We start from the raw sequence: 23,822 nt of genomic DNA, 5'->3' as shown, positions 1-23,822 counted from the left end.
CCCCCCGACCCGTCTAAACTCGCATCAAATGTATTCCGCAGAGCTTGGTCCAAACTGATGACTTCATACCTGGAGAGTCACTATGGTTTCTTTGATTACCACCCCAGGAACTCGCTTTCTCCTGAGCCTTGGATGGTGCATCCTGGCAGACTTAAAAACAGCATTCTCCACAAACTCCGCTCGAACCGGCTACGTTTAAACGCTCGTGTCTCGAAATTTGATCCCTCTGTATCCCCAAACTGTAGCTATGGATGTCCTGTACAGGAAACTCCCTCCCATCTTTTAATAGAATGTCCCTACATCGCTGCCGAAAGAGAGGAGCTAGAAAGCTTCCTATCGGAGCTCAAACTGCAGCTGAACCTGTCCACTCTTCTTCATCCACCGCAAAACTGTGACAACCACGCCAAACTCAAGATCAGGGACCTGGTGTTAAATTTCTTCTGGAAATCAGGAATCAGGAACTTCACAAACGCTGCTGAACCAAGTCAAAGTCCCCTCATCTACTCAGGTAATTTTCCGGTGCTAATTTTGGTCTCCTAGGACGACCCGTTCCCGATATGGCAACGCCACACGGGAGGCACCTTAAACAACATTTAAAAAAAAAAAGTTGTTGTGGTGTTTATAAGTATTATTATTCACATTGGTTAAGCTGTGTACCGTGGCCAGATACGTATATACATATTAAAACTACGATGGGATTTCAGTTAAATCAGCTCAAAGGTGTTTTTTAGTTACCCAATATGGTACGGGAAAGTGCCATCAAATTACTGTAGGAACGCTTAGCTCCACAGTAGCTCCTACAGTAAGATGAGATAAACATAAACTTGTAGGTCGGCTTGACCTGTGCAATTCTTCGTTCAATGAAATAACATAACAGAAATATCTTTATTTTATTGCAACCAAAGGGAACAAATCAAAGAAAAACAAAAGGGAAAGTAAAATATACAGTCGCCACCAGAAGAATTGGATCACCCCCGTCCAATTTTGCTGTTTTAACACGCGTAGGATAGGCCCTACGGTGTCTCACGCCGGAATTTTTTTTCGTATAGAAATATTGCTCGGAAAATTATCGGGTTTGTTGCATTCGAAAGATAAAGGAATGCTCTTTAACTCCAATTTTTTATGTAAAATCCGTTCAGGATTCTATGAAATAAATCATAGACATAAAATATTGGATCACCCCTAAAATCGCACGCATGGAGTGTCCCTACCCGCGGCCTAGCCCTAGGATATGGGGGTGGCAAAAAAAAATTCACGATAATATTGTCGCGACCATTGAACCAAATGTCTCCAGTGTCGGCCAGTCACGCCACGTCCGCCGAGATCGGTCAACGACACACGAGATCGGTGTGGGCGGACGGTGACCGGATCCCTTCCGGTCGGGATCGGCCCATCAGTTGTATTGTGGGAGACTGACCGCTGTTGCTTATGGTCAGTCTTCATGGGGACTCTGTAATAGTTGGTAGACGCAGAAATACACTTCGGTAGTCGTTGACGCGACAATATACAATACGTCCCATAATTCGAGCAGAACGTGTATAGCATGTAAAACACAGACGAGACTTCCACGCTAAATGCTGACTTCTAAAAGAAGCTGTAGCGCCACTTGTCGATCCCATAGAGGAATGGAACACAAACTATCTCTAAATAAGAAAAGGAGTTCCCGTAATTTTTATTGGTAGGAAAATTTTAAAAAAATTTAAAATCCGTACTCGAAAATAATGGAACGCAGAAATAAGACAGATTTGTTGAGCAACCTGAATCAGAGTCATATGTGCTATTATTCACTTGATGTAGAAGGTGAAAGATAGACGCGAGAGGTCAACTGCGATGTGATTCTAGTGCGTGAATCAGCATCTCAAACCAGGCAACCCCCTCTTCGCCTATTGCAAAACAAGGTGTTAAACATTTTGCCGGCTATAGTAGAATCTTTTGTTTACCTGATTGCCATACGCGACGGAAAAATGCAAACAGAAAGTTAAGTGCAGCATTAGATCCTACTTCAGTTAAGGAAGCAACAATTGTGTGAGGTGACGACGCAGGATTTTTACTCTTCTCTGATGAAATGCTGGCTATTTCTTCATACACCCTTGCATGTACAGTCTATCGCTATGAATACAGTTGTAAGAAAACAAGACTAAAAGGAAAGACTACTACCATTTTCTCTGGACATTAGATTTATCCAGTTCGTTTTTATTCAGATTTCCAATCCCTCGAGTTCTTGAATCCTCCGCAAGGCGAACTTTCCTCACCTGTTCAATGTATCGACGGGAAAAGGATGAGTTACTTCGTTAAATTTTGAAGATTCAAACTGCTTTGTGAAGATCTGATACAGAGATCCTCTAACTGTGTCACAAGATTCTTTCTACATTCTATCACATCCCTCAAACCTAAAAATAAAAGGTGAGTAATCTTCAACCAACAAATAATAATGTAACAAATGTTAATCAAATCTACCAGCAACCTTGTTCCATGTCCATGTGTTACGAAATTTTATAACTAGTTTCTCAGTACATAAAGATCCAATTGAGCTTTGGGACATGCTTTGACATTTTAACTCACATTCCCCATCGCAGCATGCACAAGGGAAATTTCCACTTGGACTTCTTATTGATTTGTTATTTGTAGCTTCAACCAACAGATTAATCTGTTCAGATGTCAGTATCCCATTTTTCTCTAGTTTGTTCCAGTTTTCATTTAAACACTGCCATTCAAGTAGTAATTGGAGATCAAACTTTATGCCAAGATGATGGCCACTTTGAAATGGACTTTTTCTTAGTGCTGAAACAATTGCCAAACTATCCCTTTGAAAACGCATTTGGCTGGGGTCACAAAAAAAGGCGGTATACTCGTTTAGACACCTTTCTTTCAAAAAAAAAAAGAAATACGTCAATACTAACGATAAATCTAATTTAAGCATTAAACCAATTTACCCACGATCATAGAGCACTATGAAATTAGGCTAAGAACTGGTTTCTTAACCTCATCGTCACGTATATCTAGCCATACGTCTATTGCCTAAACAGAAAGTGATTGTCACAGCTTGAATACAAAAAATTATATACTTGATTGAGAGCTGTGATGCGATTAGGTACGTCTGCTAGTCTTTGGCAGCGCCGGGTTGTCAACAAAATCTCCATACTTCCGTATGGAGAACAGACTGCAGTCCTGGTGCAATCTATTGCAATGAAAGCTTTCGTTGCGCCAAGGGCCTTTTTCTCCTATTGTAACGAAATGTTTCGTTGCGCTAAGACCCTTTTTTCATCCTTTTTTTCAAACGCTGCAGCGGCGCTTGGGGAGCTTGGACTACGCAAAGGTTTGCTGTTGAAATCGTTTGTCGTAAAAATCGAAATTGTCGTAAAAAATTCATTTTTGAACATCTGATTTCTCCAGCCCCAAATAGGTCCTCCAACTACTTAGCTTCAACAAATATACTGTACCTTTTGGCTTGAACTTTTGGCATGCCTTGCTGTTTATCCAATATAACACTGTCAATTTTTCTTATTCTCAGACATAGTTTTGAATTCCATCGTAAAACCATTTGTTTCAAATTATAAGCGTATTTTGCCGCGCAATTCGTCACTTTTTATCATGCGCTACCGTTTATCTTATTCACCCTATTTTACGCTTTTTTCCCTTCTTTCACGGCAACGTGTTGTACAGTATGAATAAAGCCCATTTGAAAGACACTGCAGCGCAGCTCAGATTGCCGTAAAAACGTCGCATCGAGGCGGGGCTTGCGTTCCAAATATCGTTATTTTTCACGAATGACGAGTTGCATGATTTTCATGCGATACATCGCAACTGGTTATCTTTTCCGTTAACATCGGCAGAAGGATTTTTAAATATTTAGCAGACATCCAAGATAGTTCTTTGTGTGTTTTAACCAGAAGCTCCATTCAGACGTGGTATTTGCTTTACGACATTTTTCTGGGCATAGGAGATTTCAGTTCTTCTTTTGGCAACTCTCGTCCACCGATGAAGAAACCATCTTTGCGCTGCGTCGGATTAGGCCGACCGTGCAGAATTTTTTCGCAACAATAGCTATCGTGAGCCACGATACTTACTAGCTTTCCTGATATGTAATTGAATATTAAAACCATGTCCTATAAGTTATATCTGTACATCGAACGCATGATGCAAATATAAATGCCGTCAACGTAAGCAAAATGTCCTTTATTTCTACAAAGTATTGGACAGCTTTACACGTTTCGTTGTCATAGATGGTCATGCAAATATTTGCCGTAACGAGCTTGTGGACGTCGTTTATGGAATCACACACTACTCTAACTCTTTCGGTTCGTTAAAATTTTTGTTAGTGACAACTATAAAATTATTAAACACTCATAAAAAATATTTTTGAAGTTTAATTTACCTGTAACGTGAGAAAAGAGTGGGTTTGGTCGCCATATCCGTATTAATCCACCGTTTATAATTCATGTGGACACCAAATTTCCATTTAGAGTTGATAGCGTTTGCTTTCCATGGAACCAGCCAGTGTGGTCACAGCTCATCGTTGTTTTACCTGGCACGACATTTGCGTCACTCTTCCAGCCATTCCCATACCTGCAATTAGAATTAGATAAACATTAGTAAGGCATATACACGCAGTAACGGCGCTAGCGAACCAACACCGTTACCAAACATAAATTGTTTTATCAAGTCTTTTATACTGTACAATAGATGATCTAACTATCACTGATAAAAGGCTACGGTCATTATGGCACAAACTTACGTTTAATGTTAAATTTAGGAAAGAAAATTAACAAAATTGGGAATTTTAATCAATGAACTTTATTCTTTACTTACTTTAATGTCTTCTGGATAGAATTTCTTTTACGCTAGAAAAATAATTACATGCGAAAAAAGCCATAATAGAAAAGTCGGATGGTGTAATCACGGGTCGTGATTGGATCGTGTCCCGCCGTAAGACCGGTAAGCTTCTCCTCGGTCGTCACTAGGTGGCACGTGACTAGCACGCATAACTAAATCTTGCCAGTCCTGTAATTGCGCCTGTCTTGCAACGTTGGCAATATAATCAGAGAATACGTGATTAGAAGCTTCGTTGATTTAATTGGTGTGGAACCGGTCACCTTCGTCGCTTTGTTTTCGACGAATGGAAATGACGGGAATCGGTGGAAACGAAGGTAATAACTGCGCTGGCTACGTCATTCTTCTACAAGTAACGAAGTTCCATTCGTATAATAAAACATTTGTTTAGACTACTAAGATAATTGGCTTTTACGGAAATCAAAGCATAATTTCCGTTTATTTCTCATCAATAAATTACACTAGAATGGTTCATGCCATTCAAATTTCATGTAGGGAAAGTTTACAACTTAGTAACCGGGTCCAGTGCGTGAATAAGGGAGAGCAGGCGTAACTGGGAGCTCGTATTCATGAACGGGGGCGACGGGCAAGTGGTCAGCTTTGGGTTGGAATCCAGCATCATCAGCGGTCCACGTCAAAGTGAATTTCTGGCCTTCAGGGGAAACCCAGTAAGAGGATCCTTTGTTGGTGTTGCCTAGGACTTCACCGTACGATTCTTTGCCGTAGGAATCGTAGGTGACTCCTTGCATCTTCTTCTGAACCTGAGACTCTTCGCGGGTTGTGTAGTCAGACTAGGCATAGCTATCGGTTAAAAAATAAAAAAATTTTAATGGTTATTTTGAGTTCTTAAAATGATGAGTATAAAGTATGAAATAGATTCACCTCCATTTGCTGCTGCCATCGAGATTGCGCTCGTCAGATTGGCTGGTGATGGTGATACCAGCGTATTTGTTATCCTTGTTGTAGCTGGGAGTAGGGTAAGCTGGTGCGGGGTAGGCTGGTGCAGGATGGGCCGCTGCGGGGTAGCTAGAAGTAGTGTACTTTGGTGCAGGGTAGCTTAGGGCTGGGGAGCTGGGTGCCTTGTATTCCGGCTTGTAGCTGGGTGGAACAGCGGCAGCGACGGCCACGAAAGTGGCGATAACAAACTGCGAAAAAAGCTTTTCAATAAGCTATGAAATTGTAAATAAAAGAAAAATTTTAAGAAATTATATTTACTAATTTCATGTTGAGAGTGGGTTGAAGAGTTGAACAACGGATGTCTTCAGTCACCTTCAGACGGCCTTATATAGTCGAAAAAATATTGGATGTCTTTCATTTTCATTTGATTTCTTTACTTAGTTTTTGAAAGCGGCGTTCACCGCCTTGTGGTGGCGAAATGATTTGGTTTGCATTACAGGACAGAGCCCTTGCAATGCAGTGATTGCTTTCGATAAGTAGAAACCTAACACAATTTGCTGATGATTTTCCTTCAGAATTGTCACATATCACCACCGACTGATGATTTATGAATTGAGCAAATTATCGTTCGTCAACCTGATTTTAGTAAGATAAATTATATTATTTGTATTTCATAGACACTTACGTGTGAATATTCCTATAATAAGATATTGATTTCTCATCATCATAGACCAGGAGACAAAATAAATCCTTCACCAGCCAAACGAAATCAAAAATGCACTGTGGTTAAGGGTAAAAGCGAAAGTAAGGTATTTTATTCAACGCCCAAAACCTAATTTGCTAGAGCGAATTCTAGTGCCAAAACAACTAGGTCAACTGAACGTTCTATGCCTCTCACTCGACTATAAAAGTGCAGGATGGAAGGACTAAGACCATCAGTTGTTTATCAAACCCTCCTAGTGCAACATGAAGCTCGTAAGGCATTTAATCTCTTATTCTTATTTTGAGCTAAAATCAATTTTATGTTTAAAACGGCATTGTCTGACAGTTCGTCGTCGCCGCTTTCTTGGCCGTCGTTGCCGCTGTTCCATCCAGCTACAAGCCGGAATACAAGGCACCCAGCTACCCAGCCCCAAGCTACCCTGCACCAAAGTACCCTACTCCTAGCTACCCCGCACCGGCCTACCCTGCATCAGCCTATCCTGCACCAGCCTACCCTGCACCAGCCTACCCCGCACCAGCTTACCCTACTCCCAGCTACAACAAGGATAACAAATATGCCGACATCACCGTCACCAGCCAATCTGACGAGCGCAATCTCGATGGCAGCAGCCAATGGAGGTAAATCTATTTCATACTTTATACTCATCATTTTAAGAACTAAAGATAACCATTAGACAAATTTTATTATTTCAACTCATAGCTATGCCCAGTCTGACTACACCACTCGCGAAGAGTCTCAGGTCCAGAAGAAGATGCAAGGAGTCACCTACGATTCCTACGGCAAAGAATCGTACGGTGAAGTCCTAGGCAACACTAACAAAGGATCCTCTTACTGGGTTTCCCCTGAAGGCCAGAAGTTCACTTTGACCTGGGCCGCTGATGAAGCCGGTTTCCAGCCCAAAGGTGATCACTTGCCCGTCGCCCCCGTCCACGAATATGAGCTCCCTGTTGCCGCTGTTCACATCCCTTTCAACGGCAAAGGCTATAAGATTTACTAAATTATATAAAATCCTGTCTGAACACATTATTTAAATTTCTGTACTGAATGCACTGACATTCTTGTATTATCGGTACAAAAAATACATGTTAATATGAATGTCAATCTAAAATCACGTCAGAAAAGTGTGGGTTTGTGCGTCGTAGCCGTATTAACTTTAACCACATTTTATAATCGACGTGGGCACCTATAGTTTCTTCCATTTAGAAATAAGTGTTGGTTCCCAATGCAACCAACCCACGTAGTCGCAATTTAAAGTTATTCAAAGTGTTCCGATCCTTAAGTCACTCTTTCACCCATTATCGCCTTGCAATTATCATCAGATTTATCACTGAAATTCGAGTGATTAACTTAACCTGTATAGATATTTACGAACAGGCTTTTATTAATAAAATTATTTTCATGGAAGAAAAACAATTTTACGTAAAAAATGTTATGATAGATGAATTGTTTAGTGTAACCAGCATTCGTAACCTACCAGTCCCCCTACAAAATTTGGAAACTTCTCTTCAGTTTGCCGCTAGGTGGCAGGTAAACCGCACATTCACGGATATCTTCTAATTTTTTAGTCGTCTGCTTTGCATTCTGTATTGTCACATCAGTAATTCTTCGGGAGCAAACAACAATCAATGGTATTTGCAACACTATCATTTATTGCTTTTAGCCAACAATCAAGCCAAAGGTATTCTTTACTCCGCCATGCATTAAATGAAGCTGTGCGTGAGACCTGCGTTTGAATGTGTGCAAATCGACAAAATTTGTGCTCACACAGAGAAGTAACGTCTTTCAAACTGTTCATGTCCTGCGTGATAACGGTAAACGGATATGAAGACATATCATACTTTTATTTCACATCAGCAAATTAAACTTGCATAGTACATTAATATTTCAATCTTAATAGCCAAGATCAGTTTGTGAATAAGGAAGAGCAGGTGCAACCTGGAGTTCATATTTGGAACAGGAGCAACTGGGAGCTCATAGATATGGACAGGAGTGACAGGCAAGTGTTCACCGTTAGGCTGGAATCCAGCAGTCCACGTTGAAGTAAACTTCTGGCCTTCAGAGGAAACCCAGCAAGATGACCCTTTGGTGGTGTTGGCTATGACTTCGTCATTAGTTTCTTTTCTGTAAGAGTCGTAGGTAATTCTTTGCATTTTCCTCTGAACTCGACATTCTTCAGGGGTAGTGTATTCATACTGGGCATACCTTTAGGTTGGAAAAATAAATTTTTTTAAATGTGAGTGTCTATAATCCCTTTGTTAATAAGTGTAAAACATGAAATGTACTTACTTCCATTGGCTGCTGCCATCGATGTTGCACTCGTCGGATTGACTGGTGATGGTAATGTCAGCGTACTTGTTATCCTTATTGTACCTAGAAGCAGAGTAGAGGAGTAGAGTAGCTGTTAGTTTTGCATTCCAGCTTGTAACTGGATGGTAGGGCAGTAGCAACAGCCAAAACTGCGAAAACAAAATATTCGTTTTTCAATAAGTGATGAAATTGTGAACTGTCAAAAAAAAAATCTATGCTGACCAGTTTCATGTTGGCTATTGTGGAAGGCTTAAACAACTGATGACTTCAATGGTTTCCAAACAGTTTTATGTAGCCGACAAAAAAGGGTGTGCAATTTTCCATTCATTTCGTTTCTTAACCTTTTTTTTTTTGAAAACGTCGATCAACCATTCCTTGGTGGTTACCTATGGTTTGTATTCCAGACTATCATGTAGTTATTGTTTTCGACAAGTAGGAATCAAAAAGATTTTTTTTTTTGTTCATTATAAATCAACATTCACCTCCTCCACTTACGGATCGCTTTTGAATTGGCATACAACAATTCATTTGCCTAATATTTCCAATAGATTAACATTGAAGTGGTAGCCGGGAATACCAATACCCGATTCAGACAAATGCTATGTTGACATCTAGTTCATGGATTAAATTTACTATCCTTAGCGAAAGTTAACAGTTATCATATTATCGAGTTATCATTTTAAAAAATCAATGAGAGTGAATAATCAGATTCTGTTAAAAATGAGAACGCCAGTAGAGCACTATTAGCTCAAATCATGCACAAAAAAAGCAATTAGCTGTTACTATTAAGAAAATTTTTTTCGATGTGTTGTCTAACGTGAAAAGTGAGAGTGAACTATTTTTTTGCACAACGCCCAAATTGAGCTGCACAACAACAAGGTCAGTTGAATGTTTCGTACCATTCACTTGACTATATAAGCTTAGAAACGTAGAAACAGAACCATCAGTTGTTTACCAAGTAAACCTAGTACAACATGAAGCTCGTAAGGCATTTTATTGCTTATATTTTCTGAACAACTAAAAATTTTAGATATTTATTTAATTAATACATTGGACGACAGTTTGTTATCGCTGCCGTCTTGGCTGTTGTTGCTGCCGTTCCTTCCAGCTATAAGCCGGAATACATAGCTCCCAGCTACCCTGCAACAAAGTACGCTACCCCTAGCTACTCCGCGCCCAAGTACCCTACTCCTAGCTACCCCACACCAGCCTACCCCGCACCAGCCTACCCCACACCAGCCTACCCCACACCAAGCTACAAGGATAATAAATATGCTGATATTACAGTCACTAGCCAATCCGACGAGCGCAACATCGATGGCAGCAGCCAGTGGAGGTAAATCATTTTCATGGTTTATGTGTTATAACAAAGAGACTTTAGATTTTCATATTTCAAAACATGAAATCCCTTTAACCCACAGCTACGCCCAGTCTGACTACACAACCCGTGAAGAATCTCAAGTTCAGAAGAAGATGCAAGGAGTCGCTTACGATTCTTACGGAAAGGCCACCTACGAAGATGTTATGGGCAACACCAACAAGGGATCTTCCTACTGGGTTTCACCTGAAGGCGAGAAATTCACTTTGACCTGGACCGCTGATGACGCTGGATTCCAGCCCAAAGGTGATCACTTGCCCGTCGTCCCCGTCCATGAATACGAGGTTGCTGACGCTCCCCGTTGCCCCCGTTCACATCCCCTTCAATGGAAAGGGTTACAATATTTACTAGATTTCCCGACACATGATTTAATATTTAAAGTACGTCCCATAAATTCTGTATATCTCATTTATCGCGAGCGTGGTGTAAATATAAATGCCATCAATCTACCAAGGTGCGTTTTAGTAAATTTCGACAAGCATATGAAGGTTACATTCAAGTTTAACCATCGAACATTCATGGCATTATGCCAATATTCCAATAGTATTTTAGTTCTGTCAGATAAAAACAAATATTACATTTTTTTAAACCTGAAAAACCTGTCTTTCTACTCTTTTAACCTAATCCAACGTTTTAATATGGCAAGACTTCATCTACAATTGCCGTTTGTGTTGTCATTTTGTTGCATTATTTCTTCATAACAAACTGCTCAAAGATGCTTTGAATCTTGTTAATGGAATCCAGAATCCGTATTTATCGAGTATTGTATCCTGAAGTGTTGTTGCTTATCTGCATTGTAATCAATCTTTAGCCACATACAGCAAGCTTATTGCAATAAATATTGTTTAATTCCTTAGCACATCTCTTAAGAGTATCAAAACTTCCATGATGCGATTATAAATATTATGGTGTAGTTATCTAAATTTTTAACTATCCATAATCCAAATTTATGACTGGTGTTAGGGATGGTGGAAAATGAGCGGCAAATCACAGATATATATACGTACTTTTTTTTCTAATGCTTAGTTATACACTCTAATGCACAGCATAAAATCATTACCGACCATGCGCCAAAAATTGCTAATGACCAAAAGAAACCTGGATAATCTACATTGGAACATTGTTCCATAAAGCATTTGATTGAAAAATCTGGTATGTGCTATAATAATGCAGATGTCTCACGCTAGCTATTATTGCGGAAAAATTCCGCACGGTCAGCCTTATCGGGCGCAGCTCAAATATTGTTCCTTCGTCAGCGGATGAAAATTACCAAAAGAAGAATCTGATATACAATATACAATACAGATGAATATACAATACATATGAATATACAATACACAACAACGTATGCTGCACCGAGGTGCTATTCCGAGGCTCCCAAATACTACTACACCACCACCTGCGCTGTCCCGGCTTATTACACCGAGGCTTTCCAATACTACACCACAAAGGCTAATGAGTATTACACAACAACACACGCTGCTCCAGCTTCTTACACTGATGCCCCAAGTATTACCAAGGCGAAGCCTCAAAATACTACACCACAAATGCACCAGGGCACTACACTACCACATACGCCGTACCCAGCTACTACACCGAGGCTAAAGCTAACTACACAGCAACCTATGCAACCCCATTACTACATTGTTGCCCCCAATTCGAGTTTTATATTTACTACTTAAGCTCGAGGACGGAATAGTCTAATTATTTTAACATTTTAAACTTAATTTAACTTAATTCCTAGTTTCAATCTGAAATTTCTATGTTAAGGAAATACTCAAATAATCGGTAAAGATAGAAGCCTCGGTTTGCCAGTTTTTATTTTAGTTATTAGGAAAATAGTCAAAATGGTTGCGCTAAGCACTTGACTGACATTGCAATAATCGAGACCCAGTCACGTCTGACGCAACTGGGGGATTAAAGCACACAAAAATAATGAGATACTGACAACGGTCAGGTTAGTTTCTTAAATTAATATTCTGTTCAATTGGTTGCGTGGTCCACAGTTATGGTTGGTTAGGATCCGCCAGCCAGTCACGTCGGCTGCACGGATATGAAATGATCTACAGTTAGAAAAGCTAGGAAGGATAAGGTGCGGGGAATACTTACAATGGAGCCATGGCTTTTTGCAGAGTGGAGATCTTAGGACGCGACGTCGGTGAACGGAAGGCGGCAGGCGGTGGCGTCGGACAGTACAGCGGCGGTAAATTAAGGAACACGGTGGATGGGTATTGGGTCACAGTGTATTCACTTTTCCAAATCAGGTTTACACGACACTCAACTAACTCACAAATGTACTTAAACGCAAGCAACTACACTTTAATGTGGCTAGACGCTACTGCACCACTACACAGGTACACCGATGGCAACGTGTGGGAGGACTAAAAAAAGCAAAGCTCAGGCGTGGGTTTTATACCACGCTTTGGCTTGGTGATGCTAAAGTTAGCGTGGGGACGCTAAGGTTAGCGTGGGCCATAAAATAGAAAAGAATGTCAAAAAAGGAGAAGCGAGGTCAGCTGATAAGGTTGGTGTCGTTGACACCTCGGTCAAGCGGAAAGAAGGCAATAAAAGATAAGTTCGGGTAAAAGTGGGTCAAGGGTGGTGTAAAACAACATGAACAAGTTTGCGAAATACTTAACTAAATTTATTTTCTTAACTTTAAGTTTTCTGGAGTCCTTACATGACTCCCCTCCTCGGAAGATTGCGTCCCGCAATCGATTCCACTCGTCGGGTACTGGTCACCTAGGGTCGGTCCTGTTTTTCGTCATCGCTCATCGGCGTGGATGCTCGTGGTCCCAGTTCCTCCTTGTCACTCCACAGGTCGGCTACTAAGTTCTTCCAACTGGTAGTTTCCCAGTCGTCCTCGTTCTTCCTTCGGGAGGGAATACGGTACTGACGTTCGACGTACCGTGCTGCGGCGAAATCTTCTTCGTCGGAGTCCAAGGAGTAGTGGCTGCTCACGACGCTGACATGGTGTTTTTCGCCTTGCATCCTGGCGATGCTGTCGTTTAACGCCGCGACGTCCAGTCCGTTTTGCTGGATATCGCTGTCCGGCGTCAGACAGTATGGCGATCCCTGGGGGTAGGCGACTGCGCTCTCCGCCGGGTATAAGATCAGGGTCGACGTACCTGAGGAGAACGAGTCGTCCTCCCAATGCACGTCTTCGACAAGCAGGGAGGACTCGTCCGTGTCGTCCGTGACGTCGGATCCGTACGAGACTTCGTCGTCGTGAGGGTAATCCGCACAACATAACATTTCGTCGTCGTCGATCATGTCCTGTACGTCGCTGTCGTTGGAGGGGTAGTCCGCGCAATACAGGATGTCTTCATCGTCGGTGACGTACTGCATGTCGCTGGCGTTGGAGGGGTAGTCCGCGCAATACAAGATGTCTTCGTCGTCGGTGACATACTGTATGTCGCTGTGGTCAGCGGTTTCGATCGACGAGGTTGGGGTCCGTGTTTTGATTATTCAAAGTTGGGTGGGGGTCTGAGGACGTTTCGGGGTCGGAGGCCGGGGGGCGTTCGGGTAAGAGGGGTATGGCGGGGGTGAGAGGACGGGAAGGGTGGAGGGTTGTTGACGCTGGTACTATCTCCTGCGCTGATATTTCTTCTCTGGCTCCTTGTATCGGTTGAGACCACCCGTGGAAGTCTATGAGGTCTGCTTCCTCGAAGTCAGGGTGCTCTTCGTCGGCTGGCACTGGGAGTTCCAACTCCTCCGTGAGGTTAACGGCTGGGGCTTGTCTACGAGGATCCGCGTGTTCGACGGTCGGCTCTTCCTTCCAGACCATGGACTCGTACAGTGGCTTGATGCGGTTCACGTGGACTCGTTGCGTTTGTTTACCTGGGCATTCCTGGATTTCCACAGTCTGGTTACTGTTGACCTTGATTACCCGGTAGGGTCCTGCGAATCGTGGCTTGAGTTTCTTGCTGGTACCAGCCATCGGAGTCCTGACATCGATGAGGACCTTATCCCCGACTTGGAAGTCGTACTCCTTAGCACGCTTATCGTACTGCGCTCTCTGTTGCTCCCTGGCTTGAGCTAGATTATCCCTAACCAGGAGGAAGGCTTCGTGCAGGCGTTGCATGGTTTGACTTTTGTAGTCGGAGGGCGTGATAATGTTTGTTGTTGGGGCCAGCAGGAATTGGTCTATGGGCATCGTAGGGTCACGACCATGGTTGAGAAAGTACGGTGTTTCCAAGGTGGAGGAGTGTACGGAGTTTCTGTAGGCGAATGCCACTGGTCCTAACATCTCTTCCCACTTCGCGAATCCTTGGTCCATGTATTTTCGTAACATTTCTACGACTGTTTTGTTAAATCTCTCTGTGAGGCCGTTAGTCTGGGGGTGATAAGCGGTTGTTTTCAGGTGTGTGATTTGTAGTTTGTCGCAGAGCGACGAGAAGAGTTCGGAGGTGAAGTTTGACCCGCGGTCGGTTATAATCACTCTTGGGGGGCCGTGATATAAAATGATTTTGTCCATCAGGGCCTTACTCGTCGCCGGCGGTTTGGTCTGGTAGAGGGATGACTTCCACCCATTTTGTGAAGTAGTCGGTGATGACGAGGATGTGGTTGTTCCCTTGCAGGGAGTGGGGCTGGATGGGCCCTAGGAAATCCATTCCCAGTACCTCGAATGGCCTCGATGCAAGGTCTAGCGGATTCAGAAAGGCTCGTAGGCTGGATCGTCGTTGGAGGGCGCAGGAAGCGCAGGCTAGACAATACTCTTTGACGTCGGAGAGCATCGTCGGCCAGTAATACTTATCCCGCAGCCGTAGGACGGTCCTTTGGTAGGCTAGGTGGCCGGAGATTGGGGAGTCGTGGTACTCTTGAAGCAGAGGTTTTCTTAAGTTAAGAGGGACTACCACTTGTTGTTGGGCGAAGGGTCGTCTCTTTTTGGATGTTGGTTCGTTCCGACGAAACAGCACGCCGCCAGAGATCGAGTATAGGTCGATTTCTTTCACCCAGATCTGCGTGTTGTTTTCTTCACTGAGGACTCCCTCTTCTAGGTATTTCTTGATGTCGTTGCAGAGAGCGTCTTGCTGTTGCTCGATCCGCATGGCATCGTCAGTTTTCGGGAAAGTTTGAACTGCATTTACGGGGATCCGCGATAAAAAGTCAGCGTTTTCGTGTACTCTACCAGGGCGATACTTGATAGAGTACTTAAGGTTGGCTAACATTATGGCCCATCTTCCGAGCCGGCCGGTTTCATCTTTGAAAGTTTGTAACCATTGTAATGGTCGGTGGTCGCTGATGATGACAAAGGGCTCGTCTTGAAGATAGTGGCGGAAGCGCTTTATCCCAAAAATTACTGCGGCAGCCTCTTTTTCGATGGTGGAGTAATTCACTTCGGCCTTGTTCAGGTGCCGACTCGCGTAAGCGATCGGCTGATCCTTCCCTTCATGTACTTGGGACAGGACGGCACCTAGTCCGTAGTCGCTGGCGTCTGTATATATTAGGAATTCCTTCGTGAAATCTGGGTAAGCCAGGATCGGCTCCGACGTCAGACAAGTCTTGAGGAACTCGAAGGCCTTCTCTTCTTCTGTGCCCCACGCTACCTTGTCTTGCGGTTTTGTTTTGGTCTGAGATAGTAGTGGGTGGGCTATGGTGGAGAATCCTTTGATGAACCGGCGATAGTAAGAGGCCAGCCCCAAGAAGGACTGCAATTCCTTGACGGTTTGTGGCCTGCGATAGGTGGCCACTGCCTCTACTTTAGCTGGGTCGGGTGCTACGCCGTTCGCTGAAATGACGTGGCCCAGGTATTGAACCGACATAGCCAGGAATTTGCACTTGGACAGTTTCACCCTGAGGTTGGCCTTCTCCAGTAACGCGAAAACCTTTCCTAAGTTCTCCATGTGCTCTTCGTGCGTTTTCGAAAATACGATTATATCGTCTAGGTACACGAGGCAGGTCTTCCCGATTTCTTCCTGTAGCACGAAGTTCATTAGCCTTTGGAACGTCCCTGGGGCGTTGGTAAGGCCAAAGGCGAGGCGGTTCCACTCGTACAGGTTGTTCTCCACGATAAAGGCGGTTTTCTCCTTCGACGCCTCCTCCATCTCGATCTGCCAGTAGCCGGAGGCTAGATCCAGGGTGGAAAACACTTCTGCCCGTGCAGCAAGTCTAGCACATCGTCGATTCGTGGCAGGGGGAAAGAATCCTTCTTGGTTACCGCATTCAGCTTCCGGTAATCTATACATAAGCGATCATCCCCCGTTTTCTTCTTCACCAACACGATCGGGGCGGCCCAAGGGGAGACTGACGGTCGTATGATATCATTCTCTAATAATTCTTCGATGATCTTCTTCGACACTTCCTTTTGACGGGGTGATGCCCGGTAAGGTCTCTGGCGGATGGGTCCCTGTCCTTGCGTGTCGATCACGTGTTTTACTAATCCTGTGTTGCCTAAATCGCTGGTTTTGAATGCAAAGATGTGCTGGTTTGCCAAGAGCAGGTTGCGCAGACTGTTCTTGACGTCTTTGGCGACATCTGGCAGGGCGGCTTCGAGAACGGCAGGGTGAAAGATAGGGGATTCGGTGGAGCAGGATGCTACGTAGGTACGGGGTTTGACAGTCACGTGTCCTAGAGTGGTGTAGCAGGGTAGGTTGATGGTGCAGTTAGTCTCGTTGATTAACACGATGCGAAATAATCCATTCTTCAACGGCGTCGAGACGAAAGGATCCAATCGGAGTCCGGGGGGTAGACGGGAGTCTTTGACGAAAAAACAGGCATTGTCGAGAGATAGCTTGAAGTCACTATTCTCGCTCTCCACCACGCATGCGGATGATGGAGGTACTTTGATTCGATGGGCCGCCATCATGGTCGGCTGGTCTCCGGTCTGGAGTTGATCAGACTCCTTCACACGGTAGACGCGCCTTTCACGACCGTCGATCACGAACTTGTGTTTGTAAAGAGCGTCTAAACCTAGAACGCAATCTTCCACAATTCCTTGGACGACGATGAACTCTTGCTGGAAGGGTTCACGGGGCCTCTCGTCTTCGACGAGAAGGGTTAATACTACGGTTCCCTGGCAGACCAGGGGCCTGTTGTTTATGTCAAAGAGGTCGACGGCTACCTCCTTTGAGTGTTCCATATTGGTTCCTTGTTTCCGGAGTTTGTCGAAGAGTGTACTGCTGACGAGGCTCTTCCCTGCTCCGCTATCCACTAGTGCTCGGAATGAGCAGTGTTCTGCGTACAGATTAAGTCTTGCGGTGGCTGGGGCGTCGGATACGGCCTTGACGAATTGTTGGGGCTTAGGGTATCCACCGAGGGGCCCAACATGCTGATCGGTGGCGTCTAGTTTTCCGCCTTTGACCGCAGAATGCCCGGTCGAGCTGAGGGCGCTTCTGCTGTATGCGATGGTGGTGGGGGTGGAGGGTTTTTTATCATGGGGCAGAAGCTGTGGCGATGCCCAATTTCGTTGCAACGGCTGCATTTGTCGTTTCGCTGTAGGTATCTGGCGATGCAATTCTCCGTTGTATGCCCTCCGTACGTGTTGTGAAACTCGCACAACACCGCCGTCCTCCTGAAAGCTTCGGGCTGCGATGCGATGGGGTCTCGTGATTTGGCTGTTTGTTGTTGTTGTGTCAACTGGCGTTGCAAATTGGTCAATTGATGCTGTAACTCTAGGTTCTGGTCGGAAGCGTTTCTTTCAATTTTGGTGTTGAGCTTTTCTAAAGCCTCCAATACCCCTGCCAGCTCGGTGTTACGATTGCTTGGAATGTTGGGGGACGTATACGCAGCTTGGATGCGTACCCTCGCTTGACCTTCTTCAATCGCCATTGCCGCTAAATCTGCTTTGTCGATTAGGGTTTCGAAGGAGTGAAACTCCTTGTGTTTAAGCCGTTGTTGAAGGTCATATTGGAGGCCTTCGATGAATCTGTCCATCATCATTTGTTCCCGTGATGCTGCAGTGGCGGCGTCTAAGACGCCTTCCATAGGGTAGGCTTTGTAGAACGCCTTCCGTATACGGTTAGCGTAACGTCGCATGTTCTCCTCAGGCTCCCGCCTCATATTATGGAATTCCACGCTCCTCTGCGACCGTGTCGCGGTCGAGTGGAAGAGTTTGAGGAGCCTTTCCTTGACTGCTGTGTAGTCCTGGGAACGGATCGGGTTGTCTAACTTAAAGTTATCAAACTCTTCGGCAGCTTCCCCGTAGAGTTTAGACCGCATGAGGCGGAGTTTCCTCGCCTCTTCAAAATTACCCAAGTCGAGGGTGGCTTCGAGGTGAGCCACCCAATCGTCGAAACGACCGGATCTTTGTCGGTCACAAAAGATGGCTATCGAGCCGAATGCCTGCATTGCCTGTTCTTGTTGGGCCAACCTTATTTTATCTTCTATAGTTATGCTGGCCGCGGTTGATGACTGGGGGTGGCTCTGGTTTGGTGCGTACTTCGATCTTTGAGCATCTCCCCAGTGTGGGCGGGGTGGGCCGTCTATCGCTGATTGGGCGTCCAGGGGTGTTGACGTGATGATGCCGTGGGGAAGGTAGGTCCGTGGTAGTGCGGACCCCATCCGTGGTGTCGTGGCTGTGGCTTGGGTGTAGAGAGCGCTGTGTCGTGGCTGTGGCACCGATAGTAGGGTGGCTCCGTGCGTTTTCAGACACTCGTTCGTTGTTGGCTGCTCTGATGCGGTGTAATTACCCTGCGTCATTCGTGACCGGGATAAAGCGGTGTTGACCGCGGTGTGTATTTCGACGCCTGCCTCTAGGAGTCTGGTCAATTCCTTCTCACACGTGTCCACGAGACTTTCCTGACATCCCGTCAGCCTTGAGTCCATTGTAGGGCCGTATGTCGGTAATATCGGCGTAAATGATACCTTCCGGTTGGACGGCGTCTTGACTGATGAAGGGTCGGGCAGGGCGTTAACAGGGGTCGGGTGTAGGGCGTGGTGCTGTTGCATAGTGGGGGATAAAATAGGGGTGCTTGTGGGGAGGGTGTTTTCTCCTACGAGACTGGCGGTGATCGGTTTCGTTACGTGGTTCGTTTGTCCGCGCGTCAGTGGTTCGATGTTGTTATGCAACGTTCCTCTGAGGTCGGTGCCGGGGGAGTCGGCCTCCGAAATGTCGACCAGTTTCCCTTCGGCTATGTTGGGGGGTTGTTGTGGGCTTGTTCTGATAGGGGGTGGAGGGACGTCGTTTCCCGAGTCTGTTGAGAGGCTGTTGCTGTCGTACGATCCTGGTCGAATGGGTGTATACCCTGTCAGCAGGTCTAAGAAATCGAACACTTCGGCGGGGGTAGCTAGATATGGGTGGAGCTCGAGTAGGGCTATTAATGCAGCTCTTGTCTGTTTAGGGTCCAACTGTCTTCGGTTATTGGCTTCCAGGTGATGTTGAAGCTCGAAGATGATTTCTTCCTCCGGGATGTCTTCTATTGGAGTGTTCCAATATTGACTGAAAAATGAGGCCCTCGGGGCGTCACTTGGTAGCAGTGAAGGGTCTTCTTCTTGTAAGAGGGTGATTGCCTGACGTAGCAATTCTCTCCGTTCCTCTTCAGTATCCGACGCGTCCTTCAGTAGGGGCCGGGCGATATCCAGAAGTCTGTTTTTTCTTAAAATGTTTAAGGTTTCTTCCCCAGCGCGGTCTGCAGGGATGTCGGGCTGTTGGGTGGGCGCGGACGGCTGTGGGTGTGGGGTCTTGAATCGGGCTCCTAGGCGTTCCCACACGGCTTCGTTTGCGTGCTCTTGTACTTCTTGTGAGGTGAAGTAGTCGGTCTCTGAGTCCGTATCAGTCCTGCAGCTTGCGACGAAATCCTTTAGCTGCTCTTCGATGTACTGTTGGTCTGTGGTGGGCTGATTTTGCCCTGTCCCTCTCCTAAACGAGGGGAAGTTTTGGCGGAAGGACCCCCAGCGTTTGAAGAGCGGAATCCTTTTCTCGAAGTTCGACGCTCCTTTGGACATATCTTCGGGTGTAGTAGAAGAGAGGTCGGCAGTTGAGGGTCCTCCTAAGATGGGTGGTTCACCTTACAGGGGTCGGCGGAGTCAGTATGGATCGGCGGAATCCTTTTTCAGTTCTCTATCTCCACGTGAGGTTCCGGGAGTCTGCGTGACTATCGGGAGTCGGCGTGAGTTGGCGTGACTTTCTGGAGTCCGGCGTGAGTCGGCGTGAGTCGGCGTGACTATCGGGAGTCGGCGTGACTATCAGGGGTCGGCGTGACTATCGGGAGTCTGCGTGACTATCGGGAGTCGGCGTGATTCTTCTTCGTGAGTCAGCGTGAGGTCTTCGTGATGTGTTGCGGGGTGCATGGGTGATGAGGCATGGGTGGGGTGGGTGTTTTACAGATTAAACGACCCGCGCGTTCAGTCACGTTTGGCGTTCAATACCCACCACACGTTTCGTCCTTAGAGTCGCGTGCAGTGCGTATCGTTCGCGGCACGCTTCGGAAGGGCAGATCGTTGGTAGCGGCACGGCGGTTTTAGCGGCGAGGTCACGGTTCGACTTCGCTGCCACCAGATGCAATAATCGAGACCCAGTCACGTCTGACGCAACTGGGGGATTAAAGCACACAAAAATAATGCGATACTGACAACGGTCAGGTTAGTTTCTTAAATTAATATTCTGTTCAATTGGTTGCGTGGTCCACAGTTATGGTTGGTTAGGATCCGCCAGCCAGTCACGTCGGCTGCACGGATATGAAATGATCTACAGTTAGAAAAGCTAGGAAGGATAAGGTGCGGGGAATACTTACAATGGAGCCATGGCTTTTTGCAGAGTGGAGATCTTAGGACGCGACGTCGGTGAACGGAAGGCGGCAGGTGGTGGCGTCGGACAGTACAGCGGTGGGCAGCGGCGTCGGCAGTACAGCGGCGGTAAATTAAGGAACACGGTGGATGGGTATTGGGTCACAGTGTATTCACTTTTCCAAATCAGGTTTACACGACACTCAACTAACTCACAAATGTACTTAAACACAAGCAACTACACTTTAATGTGGTTAGACGCTACTGCACCACTACACAGCTACACCGAGGGCAACGTGTGGGAGGACTAAAAAAAGCAAAGCTCAGGCGTGGGTTTTATACCACGCTTTGGCTTGGTGATGCTAAAGTTAGCGTGGGGACGCTAAGGTTAGCGTGGGCCATAAAATAGAAAAGAATGTTAAAAAAGGAGAAGCGAGGTCAGCTGATAAGGTTGGTGTCGTTGACACCTCGGTCAAGCGGAAAGAAGGCAATAAAAGATAAGTTCGGGTAAAAGTGGGTCAAGGGTGGTGAAAAACAACATGAACAAGTATGCGAAATACTTAACTAAATTATTTTCTTAACTTTAAGTTTTCTGGAGTCCTTACAACATGCTAGTATCCTCCAGAACTGTCACGATGTTGGCCTGGATCATATTGCTGTACTACATGATCTCCACCGTGACATCAGCTGAAAGCTCTTACTTCTCTATTCAGTCTTGCGTTGGAATGGATGGCCAGTCCCATACCAACGCTTGACGTTTCGAGTTGTAATTGCTTACAGACTCTTGGTTACTAGCAATTCCAACATTGGGAGGGTGCCATACCCAGTCATTTCAAGTGCCGCTATATTTAGATATACACGCAACTATTATATACAGTGAATTACGGCACCAAACCATGTTGATAACACATGCGTGCATTTTTCGTAGTAAAAGTAACTCTCATTTAAATTCAGAGAAACTATTATACAATGTAATAAATGAACATTATCGAGAAAATAGTAATGAATATTATTCAACGTCGTTATAAAGCCAAAAACAAACTAAACGTTTAAAATTCAATTATTATCTAGCATTCACGAATTAGGGTGTGGCATCACGCAACAATACCGTTAATGCTATGCAAGAATCCTACGTATCACCGTGCGGCCAATCTTGTCACTAATGTGTTGATACATTGGCAAAGTGTTATTCCAGGTGTGCTGTGAAATTATAAGTTGTCGAGCCAAACACATTTTGGATTGAATGATTGGTACCAGTTATCACAAAAATCGTGTATTACAAAATTCTGCATGACCATAACGTATTATTACTACTCAACCACATCCTGAACTCAAACCTGCTTTTAAATACCATTTGACTTCAAGCTAGCATTCCCAACCTTCGGTTTACTACACTACAACAAAGGTTTAATCCCAGCTACTACAGCGAGACTAGTAAAGTACTATTCCTTCCCAAGAATGACTAGCACTGAGACGTTATTTAAATATACAGTTACTAAATTCATTTCATCCGTTTTAATTTCATCCATGACTTTTTCCCTAATCGGAATTTCTGTAAATGTGGCATCGTAGTGTAGAGCATTGTTCAAAATCAGACGAATTATCATGTAAATAAATAACAATGGGTAGCCTGCTATTCTAATTTAATTCATTTCTTTTTTTTTAAACGGTAAGTTATGATATTTCTTTTGAAATTTTGAATATTGATATTCGTGTTCCGTTCGTCTCCTTTTGTATGCATTAAACTTGATCTTCATACACAAGCTGAAAAAAGTTGACCTGTTCTGACATCATTTGCTCAGGTAAAAGCCTCAATTTAATCAAAAGGTACAGTAAATTGGCTGGTATTTGTAATACCAACCAAATTATGGCTGCTTGAATGATTTTTTAAACCACATTCGTTTTCAATTTGTAGCTAACTACGCCACAATGCTGATGTTGGCTGTTGCATTTCAGATAGCTGGAAACGCCATGGGTGGACCAATAGGTTCGTCTTATTCTGGATACTATACTACCCCGTCATTCTAGTATACCACCAAGGTCGTGACTACTACACAACGAAGAAGACCAAGTATTACACGACCATACAGGCTGCCCCTAGCTAGTGCACCGAACCCCCCAAGTACTACATGTCCAAAATCTGGAATACTACACCAACACCTATACTGCTCAAATGTACTGCACCCTAACCACCAAATACTACTCTATTCCAAGTTATTACAAAGAGTTTCCAGTTTACCACATGACAACATCTGCTACTGCAAGCTACTACACCGATGCTCCCAAATACTACACAAGCGTACGTTTAAGTGTAAGATAATTTACTCATTCAGTATTCGCAGGACGTTCACAACATGTACACCTTTCATTCGATGAACTTCATGGTGTGAATTTTGTTCGTGCATTTGCTTCATTTATTCAATGCTGCTGCTACGTCCTACGAGATAAATTTAGCCCTAGCAAACTGTAGTAGCGGGATTCATACGTTTTACTGAGGTTTTTTTTTATGGATTAGTGCCGCTTAGATTTGGACTGTCCAGAATCTAGCTTTTGTGATCAATCGCATTTCATCTGTCAAATATGTGTAAAGCATCTTCCCGTGTGGGATGATGGACTTTACGGATTAAGACAAATAAATGTAAATTGAACTCGAGGCGTTTTACCCACAATGATGTATGTATTATATCAGCTAAGACATAAGAGTTAAAAAGACAAAGAACAAAGAAGAAGAAGAAACATTCAAGAAACAAGTCCAAAGAAACAAATATAATTGGGTCTTACCGTGATCACACGTATAGAGAACGAGAAGAAAAACGACACAAGGCGGGCGTGATACGCAACTTCCACGAGAGCGATACACAAACAATAGTTCAAAACAAATGGAACTAGACAGTCGAATCACCGCGAATAATTCTAAGTCTAAACAATTTTACTGGACTGACTCGGCGAATAAAATGTTAAGTAAAAGGCACAAATTCAAGCATAACATTAATAAAGTAATAGAAATGCTTTCAGGCAACT

At 44.5% G+C, this 23,822-nt stretch overlaps 2 protein-coding genes, 2 long non-coding RNA genes and 1 pseudogene across 6 annotated transcripts in view; 3 read left to right on the top strand and 2 right to left on the bottom strand.

Moving 5' to 3' along the window:
* The window catches only part of LOC130685717 (endocuticle structural glycoprotein SgAbd-1-like), an 82,510-nt gene extending 76,456 nt beyond the window's left edge, over window positions 1-6,054 (bottom strand). Inside the window, exons 1-2 of the mRNA XM_059497003.1 lie at window positions 6,046-6,054; window positions 5,713-5,999 (exon numbers count right to left, since the gene is read on the bottom strand). Coding sequence (XP_059352986.1) covers window positions 5,713-5,999; window positions 6,046-6,054 — 296 coding nt within the window. The remainder of the gene's footprint in view (window positions 1-5,712; window positions 6,000-6,045) is intronic.
* LOC132088312 (uncharacterized) lies at window positions 1,546-2,274 on the bottom strand. Its single transcript, XR_009421794.1, has 4 exons — window positions 2,158-2,274; window positions 1,941-2,089; window positions 1,713-1,883; window positions 1,546-1,643 (listed from the first exon to the last, which is right to left on the bottom strand). It is a non-coding gene; the product is annotated as an uncharacterized LOC132088312 (long non-coding RNA).
* A 612-nt stretch (window positions 6,055-6,666) lies between the features above and the next one.
* On the top strand, window positions 6,667-7,546 carry LOC130685741 (gamete and mating-type specific protein A-like). Of its 3 annotated transcripts, none has more exons than XM_057509064.2 (4): window positions 6,679-6,702; window positions 6,776-6,890; window positions 6,936-7,068; window positions 7,151-7,546. In XM_057509064.2, exons 1-4 carry the CDS (start codon window positions 6,694-6,696, stop codon window positions 7,446-7,448), a joined length of 555 nt encoding a protein of 184 aa, XP_057365047.1. In that variant the 5' UTR covers window positions 6,679-6,693; the 3' UTR covers window positions 7,449-7,546. The 3 variants fall into 3 exon arrangements, with proteins under 3 accessions (XP_057365049.1, XP_057365047.1, XP_057365048.1); XM_057509065.2 differs by having other exon boundaries at window positions 6,776-6,909; window positions 6,955-7,068; XM_057509066.1 differs by having other exon boundaries at window positions 6,667-6,702; window positions 6,776-7,068.
* A 489-nt stretch (window positions 7,547-8,035) lies between these two features.
* On the top strand, window positions 8,036-8,688 carry LOC130685746 (uncharacterized). The gene is made up of 2 exons (XR_008999656.1): window positions 8,036-8,262; window positions 8,349-8,688. It is a non-coding gene; the product is annotated as an uncharacterized LOC130685746 (long non-coding RNA).
* Window positions 8,689-9,693: 1,005 nt separating this feature from the next.
* On the top strand, window positions 9,694-10,502 carry LOC130685740 (endocuticle structural glycoprotein SgAbd-1-like; annotated as a pseudogene).
* The last annotated feature ends 13,320 nt before the right edge of the window (window positions 10,503-23,822 follow it).

The sequence above is a fragment of the Daphnia carinata genome, chromosome 9 (assembly GCF_022539665.2).
Source record: "Daphnia carinata strain CSIRO-1 chromosome 9, CSIRO_AGI_Dcar_HiC_V3, whole genome shotgun sequence".
Taxonomy (NCBI): Eukaryota; Metazoa; Arthropoda; class Branchiopoda; order Diplostraca; family Daphniidae; genus Daphnia; species Daphnia carinata.
Note: the sequence above shows the minus strand (reverse complement) of the source record. Positions and strands in the feature narration are given on the sequence as shown.

Bases quoted from the DNA above. Each gene is read 5' to 3' on its own strand.
- LOC130685741 (XM_057509066.1), top strand. The intron at 7,069-7,150 runs GTAAATCTATTT...TTCAACTCATAG, and splicing joins GATGGCAGCAGCCAATGGAG to CTATGCCCAGTCTGACTACA.